At 31.3% G+C, this 8,936-nt stretch overlaps 1 protein-coding gene across 2 annotated transcripts in view; it reads right to left on the bottom strand.

Moving 5' to 3' along the window:
* LOC108911533 (E3 ubiquitin-protein ligase Ubr3) overlaps window positions 1-8,936 on the bottom strand; it is a 209,319-nt gene that overhangs the window by 12,757 nt on the left and 187,626 nt on the right. For both annotated transcript variants that reach the window (XM_023455676.1, XM_023455677.1), the window contains one exon: window positions 792-1,029. In XM_023455676.1, the coding sequence (XP_023311444.1) occupies window positions 792-1,029 (238 nt within the window). The remainder of the gene's footprint in view (window positions 1-791; window positions 1,030-8,936) is intronic.

Here is an 8,936-nt window from a genome sequence, read left to right as displayed (position 1 = left end):
AACATGAATTTCCACCGAGGTCATGTGATATTACGCCGTGTGATTTCTTTTTGTGGCCTTACCTTAAAAACACTATTTTTGAACTGCCTATTCCTGATTTAAACCATCTGCAGGCTCGACTTATAGACAAGATTCGTGAAATTAACAATACCCCGAGCATCTTAGAAAATGTCTTTAATTCTTTGAGGAACAGGTGTGAAAAGTGCTTGGAACAAGGAGTACGTGTTTTATCACAAATGGTGGGAGTATCAGTCGGTACCTGCCACACAGTGTTAAAAAAAGCTCCTTTAGTTGTTTGTTATTGTTATCACGATTATTCTTTAAAATAAAGTTATATATAGTCATTAACGTTATTGAAACTGACAGCTGCTATACAGCTCCTTGAGAAATGAGGTTAAGTTGGTCGCTATAAGCTACTCCCTACGTCCAATGTGTCAGAGCCAACTTTGACCACGTTTTTATTTGAATGCTCGTTATAAACAAGAGAAGTAGTTTGTGCATTAGTTCTGTGCATGACTTGAGTACTGTCGGAAAAAAAAGTTGACATGTGCAGCCACAGTGGAGAAATCACAGAAAAACAAAAAAGATTTGGTTTCTAGAAGCTGATGTGTACTTGTAGAAGTTATAATAGAAAAAACTGACTTTAAAGCCCTGTATCTCAGAAAAAAATATGTTTAGGTTTTCATATTATTATTTTAAGTTTAAAAATACCTAGTACAATCTTATATTATTATGGATTTACTTTATTTAGTGGAATATATTTATATTTATTTAATAGAATATATTTTTACCTATGCAATCTCGTTTTGGTAATAAGGGATTGGGAGGATCTGCTCCTGATATCACAAGAGACCCTCCCCTCTGAATCAGTTCTACTTCCAGGTTCGTCCTAGCAATGGAAGTTACAAACAAAAACAAACTTTGAGGAATTGGCTTTTCACTTTTTGGTTTAAACATAGGTTTGAGTTGAGTACTGCTCGACATGTCTTCCATTACTTTTCCTATAGCTTCGGCCATATTTGACGTACTCTGAAAATAAAAATAGTGATTATGGAAATACGAAGCAATGTAATACGACCTCCATTCCATATTAGTTGGCCCAGTGAACTTAAATTATGTTGATTCCTAAATACTTTAATAGAAATAAGAAAAACAAAAATAAAGAAAATAGAGAAAATAATTGTTTTTCTTAATCAAATCATTAACATACAAACTCAAAAATATGCAAAATAGAATTGAGTTACTAGATCAAGTAATACAAAATAAAAAATATATATAATTCAATGTTTTGACTAAATATATTGAGATGTATGGAAATGTAATGTATTCAAAATTGCATATTAGAAAGGGGTAAAATTGAAAGAAGAAAATATCTGACAGAAGTCGCTTGTCATAAAATTAAAATGTACTAATAAAATTGAATTGATTTTTTTTTAAATGGGAAAGTATTGTAAAATAGTAATAAGTAAAGAAAATAGTGAGCTATAAAAATTTAAAATGTGAAAACAGAAGTGCGGTTACTAAGAAGAAAAAGTGTTGGGTAAACGAGAAAAAAAAAAGGGAGAATAATAAACATTAATATATGACAGCTAGAATTTTAGAAAGCTAGAATTTAAAAAAAAAATAAGGAAGATAAAGTTATTGGGAGAAGATAATAAAAGTAATAAGAAAAGGAAAAACCATGTATCAGAAAGAATATATGAAAACGGTTTCGATACACATTTTGATTGAAGATTACGGAAGATACAAATACAAGTAAGTCTAATAACGAAAACAAGGTTAAAACGTGTTATAGAGAACAACCCAAATTTGAGAAGAAATTCACATAACTCAAGTTACCGTCAGGGAGCAGAAGTATACAGCAGGAAATAGGAGTACAAGACAACACGGAATAAACTAACAGAAGTTGGATAAAGCTAGAGGGTGCATAGTGAAACCAGAAGTGATCAAGGAGAAAAGAAAAAGAAGTTTAGTGCATCGGACAGTATTAACAAAAGGTAAACTAACTAAAATTTATCTAGACCTGAGTGAAATTTAGTATGGAATATTCGTATTCTGAACATTGTTGTTTAAGTTAAGTTTTAGTATAAGGATTGGCGTAGGAAAAATATAATTTTATTTAAATTGTATAAAAAAAATCAATTTAATTTTAATATAAATTTTTTAAAACACAGGATTTCATTCAGAGATACTTTCTTTTAAAGAACCACCCTTAGAGATAATAGAATAAATTTTTCTTTACATTCTATAGAAAAATTTTATTTTCAAATTTATTTTGTTTTGAAGAAATTTAATTTCAAAAAGTAACTATATATTCATATTAACCAAAATTATATTCAAGAATAATTTATTGTGACAAAGAAAAATATAAATTTCAGTGAGACTAATATCTATTTTCTTAAGCACTTGAAGGTAAGTAGATATTCCCATTTTGACAAGTTGAGATATCCAAAGGTACCTAAACATAATTATATACACAAACTAGTTGACCCGGCAAACGTTGTTTTGCCATATAAATTATTCCTAGGATTATTTTAGTAGATTTTTCATAAAGAAATTTCACTTCTACCATCTATATTATATTTAGTGTTATTCAGTGTATATCGTGTATATTTTTTTTATTAATGTTAATAGTAAACGTCACTATTACGATTGATGCACAAACAATAATAATAATGGCCGAAAACTGTAGAGAGTGAGAAACGGCTTATTGTGTGAGAGAGATCTCATCCCTACTCCGTTCTGTTTACTGGGTCAGAAGTGACACCGGTCGACGCCTGGCGGGGATAAAAAAATGATCAAGTGATAATTGATCAGTTATCGACCGGGGTTGAAAATTATTGAATTACTAATATCGCTATTAAAAAATAGGGGTTGATGGTAGAAGGGTGAAAATTTAGGATTGTATGTATTTTTTAAAGCCACATCATAAAAAAATAAAAATAAAAAATTTTGTCCAAAAAATTAAAAAAAAAATTTTGGGGTGGACCACCCTTAACATTTAGGGGTATGAAAAATAGATGTTGGCCGATTCTCAGACCTGCCCGATAAGCACACATAATTTCATCAAAATCGGTCCAGCCGTTTCGGAGGAGTTTGATAACAAACACCGCGACACGAGAATTTTATATATTAGATTAAATTACACGACTAATAAAAAATAATAATAACAATACAATATATATAACACTCCTATATATTTGACTATGTTTGGAATATAGAGAAAGAAGGTAAGGAGCCAAGATGTAAACTGAGATGAAACTAGTCTCACGTCATATGACTTAGGACATTTATAAACTTAGGACGTGCGATTTGTCACATATGTGTGTATTTACATTTCTATTTCTGTATATATTTTTGCAGTTGTATGTAATTTGTATTTTTATATTTTTTTTGAGCGCTTTATTTTAAATTCTGTTTCTTATGTAGTGAAAGTCTTAAACAAGAATAAATTTTGTAAAATGGTTACGTGGTGTTGTACCCTATATAGGATACAGTGAAATTCTTCGTGGACACCCCCCTTACACGGACACCTCCCTTGGACGAACAGTTTCTCATGGTCCGACCAACTCATATAATTTGCATTGTGTTAACTCCCTCTTGGACGGACATTCCCTTGAACGGACGCGGACACAAGAAAATATTCTCTTAAATGGACAGAAAACAAAATAAAAAGGAAACAGTTAAAAATTGCTTCCGTAAAGCAGAATTTAACCATGAAAATATGCAAAGTGAAGATCAGTTAACTGAGTATGTTACATCTGATCCAAAAATAAGAATTTGTTTGAATTGACTGATAATTAAACCTTAATGATCTTTTGAACCTAGATGAAAATTTGTATGTTGAAGATTCAGGACTAAAAATTAAAAATCTAGTTGAAGTACAAGAATTTTCCGAAGATTCTTATGTCGATGAGGTTCCAGTACCAACAGAGGCTATACCAAATTATGGTGAAGCTATTATCTTAACCAATTAGCTTAAACATTTTGCCGAAGATCACGGAGATGCAGAGTCTTTCGAGCTTCTTTCCAAATTAGAAATACGATTTCTGGACGCCATTTTAAAGAAAAAGAAGAGACAAACAACAATATATGAAGTTTTGCGTCATTAAAGTAACATTTCTGTTCATTTTATGTATTACTATACAGGGTGTCCCGAAATTCATGCAACAAAATTTGGTCACAGATTCTTAGGACAAATTTAGGGGACCCATATTTTTTATTTTTGCCAAGTGGCCCCCTCTTTCGGAGTTACAGCCCCCTGAAGTCCGCCCCTAAGAATAATCTTTTTTTTATATCTCAGAATCCTGTTGGACGAGAATCACTAAATTTGGTACACAGAGGTTTTATAACATGTGGAATCTGATGGTGCAACGTTTTTTGGCCTTAAGACAATTTTTCGTGGGCCTCCTTGTGTTTGGGGCTAAAAAAATTTGGTCGCATATTTAAATTTCTTAAAAATTATGAGTCCACTAGAAAGCTATTAAATTTAGAGACTTTTTGTCTCTTTATACTTTTTTCGTAAAAGGCAATGTTTTCGAGAAAAATGTCAAAATGTGATCGAATGCATATCGAGATTCGCCATTTTCCTCAAAAACATTGTGTTTTACGAAACAAATATCAAGAGACAAAAAAGATTCTAAATTCAAATGGCTTTCTAGCTAACTAATAATTTAAAAAAAAATCAAATTTGCGACCAAATTTTTTTGGTTCAAAAAACAAGGGGAGCCACGAAAAAGTGTCTCAACAGGGTTCCCCGCCAAAAAGCGTAGCACTATCAGATTCCATATGTCATAAAACCCCTGTGTATCAAATTTAGTGATTCTCGTACAACAGGGTTCTGAAATATAAAAAAGACTTCCTAGGGCAGATTTCAGGGGGCTGTAACTCTGAAAGAGGGAGCCAGTTGGCAAAAAGAAAAAATACGGGTCCCCTTTTGTCTTAAGAATCTATGACCAAATTTTGTTGCATGAATTTCGGGACACCCTGTATTCTATTATATTTTGTATGTATTTTGTAAGGTAACAAATCCTTATTTTTTCCTTAAGTTTTAAGGTTTTTATTTGTATTGCAACAGTTTTATTTTCAAATCCCTAGAATAAGTTCCAGGCAAAATGTTACATTTTACTGCCAAGCGGCCAATATAGTTTTGAAATCTCCTATATACAGGGTGATTCATTAACAATGGGAAAATCGAAAGCTGAAGATACTACACGTGAAATGGTGACCATTGGCGCAAACATGCCTTATCCGAAAGTTGAATACAGGGTGTTGAGTTAAAATTTTAAATTGTTTTTTGCGATTATTCTGAAAATATGTAGGTTAGGAACTTGAAAATTTGTGAAACTATTTTTTTTAGGCGACGAATAAGATGCGTGTTGTAATTTCAGCATTGCTCATAGAGGGTGCCACTTACGACCAATTTTACCGAAAATTTAGTTAATAACTTTATACCCTGTATGTCTAACATGAAACTTGATTCAAAACCTGAAAGAGCAATCATTTTTCCATTAATTTTGTATTCTTGTTTCATTTCGGTATCTCGATCCGTTTTCGAGAAAAATCGATTTAACGAACACTATGTTTTGATAATACGAGAAATTAAAAGCGAAACAAACCAAGTGTTTCTTCGTGTTATTACAACAATTAACAATAAAACAAATGAAATTCGTAATAATGATTTAAAGTCAGTGTTCGAAGAATCCACCGTTGACATTTACACACTTTACACAACGTTTTCTGAGAGATCTTCGAGTTTGAAACAACATATTGGGATTGCGTTTGACTTCGTTGGCAGCGATTTGTATTCTTTGCCACAACTCTTCACACGAACCAATAGATTCTTCCAAATAGAAAAATGAAGAGGATTGAAGTCCGGACTTCTGGGTGGCCAAGTAAAAATGCGTCCACGGCTTGAAGAAGTTCCACTTTATTTAAGAAGAGACATGTGGTTCATGCATGACGGAGCTCCACCGCATTTTTCTTGGCCAGTGCGTGCATATTTAGATGCAGTTTTTCCAAATCGCTGGATTGGCCATGTAAGCATTTTTGCTTGGCCATCCAGAAGTCCGGACTTCAATCCACTTGATTTTTCTATTTGGTCTGGAATGAAAGATATAGTTTACAAAGAATCTATTGGCTCGTGTGAAGAGTTGTGGCAAAGAATACAAATCGCTTCCAACGAAGTCAGACGCAATCTCAATATGTTGTTTCAAACTCGAAGATCTCTCAGAAAACGTGTAAAGTGTATCAGTGTCAACGGTGGATTCTTCGAACAATTACTTTAAATCATAATTACGTATTTTATTTGTTTTATTGTTAATTGTTGTAAAAACACGAAGAAACACTTGGTTTGTTTCGCTTTTAATTTCTCATATTATCAAAACATAGTGTTCGTTAAATCGATTTTTCTCGAAAACGGATCGAGATACCGAAATGAAACAATAGTACATAATTAATGGGAACATGATAGCTCTTTCAGGTTTTGAATCAAGTTTCATGTTAAATATACAGGATTAAAAGTTATTAAGTTCGGTAAAATTGGCCGTAAGTGGCGCCCTCTATGAGCAATGCTAAAATTACAACACGCATCTTATTCGTCGCCTAAAAAAATATAGTTTCACAAATTTTCAAGTTCCTAACCTATATATTTTTAGAATAATCGCAAAAAAACGATTTAAAATTTTAACTTTCAACACCCTGTATTTTCGAAACTATTAACTTTCAGATAAGGCATGTTTGCGCCAATGGTCACCATTTCACGTGTAGTATCTTCAGCTTTTGACTTTCCCATTGTTAATGAATCATCCTGTATATTATGTGCAAAAATTTCAATTTGATATCTGATACTTGCGATGTTAATGCTAATACTCTCTCGCAAATTGTTAATTGTGCTGTTGTTAAGTTCAGCATCTAGGAACTAGGTTGTGTATACTATATGCATATAATGTACATATTTTTTTACATTTTTTTTGTATTTGTTTTATAATTTTTCGGCATTCTTTTATTTGTTTTTTTTTTTGTTCTGTATCTGATACTTATAAATTTGTCCTGTAATTGGATTTGTATTATTATTATTATTATTATTATTATTATTATTATTATTATTATTATTTATTTTAAGACATTTGTTGTATGTATGTAAATACATACATATATGTTTTAAATGTCCCAATTTCTTTAATTACAGTTTTCATTAAAAAAAACTATTTTTTTTCTTATTTCTTTTAGGCGGACACCCCTCTTGGAGGGACACTTTCAGTCGGTCAGGAAGATTTCATTGTATTTCGAAAATTATAAAAATGAAAGTAGTATTTTTTAGAGAATTACAAATTTTATAATATTAAATAAATAGTATGTATTAAACCACTGCATTAATCAAGACTACACTGACTTATGGTCACTTCTCTGCTAGAACAGTGTGTATAAGTTTGGACATGGTGTTTAAAAATGTCAAACCATTGCCTGTTAAACGGCAGCACCTGTGCTGCTTCTGTAGTCTGTTCCATTGCCCTGTTGCAGTTAGTTTAGAAACACGGCAGCACACTGCAGGATTTTTGACAAGTTGCCTCAATGTTTAGATCATTATACTGACATTTTTTAGACATTGTGTCAAATATTTGTTGAGGTGTGTATTAGTGATGTACCGAATGCCAGTTTTTAAAGCATTCGCGAATGCAAATGCAAACATCTGTTGTTAACATTCGCGAATGCGAATGCGAATACGAATGATCAGTTTTTAAATCTAGCGCCGTTTATCTATGATTCAAAATATGCCGTTTAATATTCCTCTTCTCAAGTTTGATTATTAACTGTTTCATAAAAGAATTAAGAAAAAGTGTTTATTTTTTTTTAAAGAAGTTTTAAGCTTCATTCACAACCAGCCAATTACAATTACAATTAGTACTTAGAATTAGCGGTAAAAGTTTGGCATGTGACTTTATATATGATGGTTCACAACCTTTAAATTAACGTTTCCACTTATACTTACACTTAGAATTATTAGTACCTTGCAAAGTCCAAGCTTTTGCCACTAATTGCAATTGAAAAATATTTGCGCCTGCGCGCTTGTTGTCATTGTTGTAAACAAATGAGTAAATGACAAATCACCTAACCTTAAATATGGTGAATGTTTGTTTATATTAAATTTGTTTGTTTCAATTATTATTGTGCAATAAACTATGTTTCCGAGACGAAAAGTGCCGTTCCGGCGAAAAATATTGGGTTCACTAATCACTTAGGTATTGAGAAATACTTGACCTTCACTGTAAATTAATTTTCGCTAGAATTCGACGTTCTGAATGATCAAAACACGTTCATTTTCACCCTACGTCTAATATTAATTCTAAGTACTAATTGTAATTGTAATTGGCTGGTTGTGAATGAAGCTTAAGATTTGTTTTTTTTCTTATATAAGTTTTTAATTTTTAAGTCTAAATGTTTATCAAAATATGTGTAGACAGAGACTGATCACAACAATACTTAATTAGATTACCTACATACATATATAATATATATATAAACATAGTTATATTTGTTTTCTAATGTCTAAAGAAAGGTGATTAATTAACACCAAATATAAAGGTTGATTATAGAAAGATATAATTGTTTTAAGTAAGTTTTGTAATTAAAAAGAAATGAATACTTCTTTGTTTAATTTACCTAATATTGTTTTCACATTCTGCATTTTCCTTTCACGTTCATATTCGCAAAATATTCAAAGATATTTGCGAATGCGAATATCATAAATCAAACGTGTATTATATTTAAATCTAGAAATTAAAAAATCTTATACTAATGCAGCGTTGTGTGTTTCTCACAGTGAAAGAAAGACAGGTTATTACTGATATGTGAGCATTATTTTCTCGAAAATGTAATGACACGTGAAAAACGTAGATAAAATAGACTGGAAATTATATAAATGTACATTTTAATAT

This window comes from Anoplophora glabripennis, unplaced genomic scaffold, assembly GCF_000390285.2.
Source record: "Anoplophora glabripennis isolate ALB-LARVAE unplaced genomic scaffold, Agla_2.0 scaffold606, whole genome shotgun sequence".
In the NCBI taxonomy this organism is placed as follows: Eukaryota; Metazoa; Arthropoda; class Insecta; order Coleoptera; family Cerambycidae; genus Anoplophora; species Anoplophora glabripennis.
Note: the sequence above shows the minus strand (reverse complement) of the source record. Positions and strands in the feature narration are given on the sequence as shown.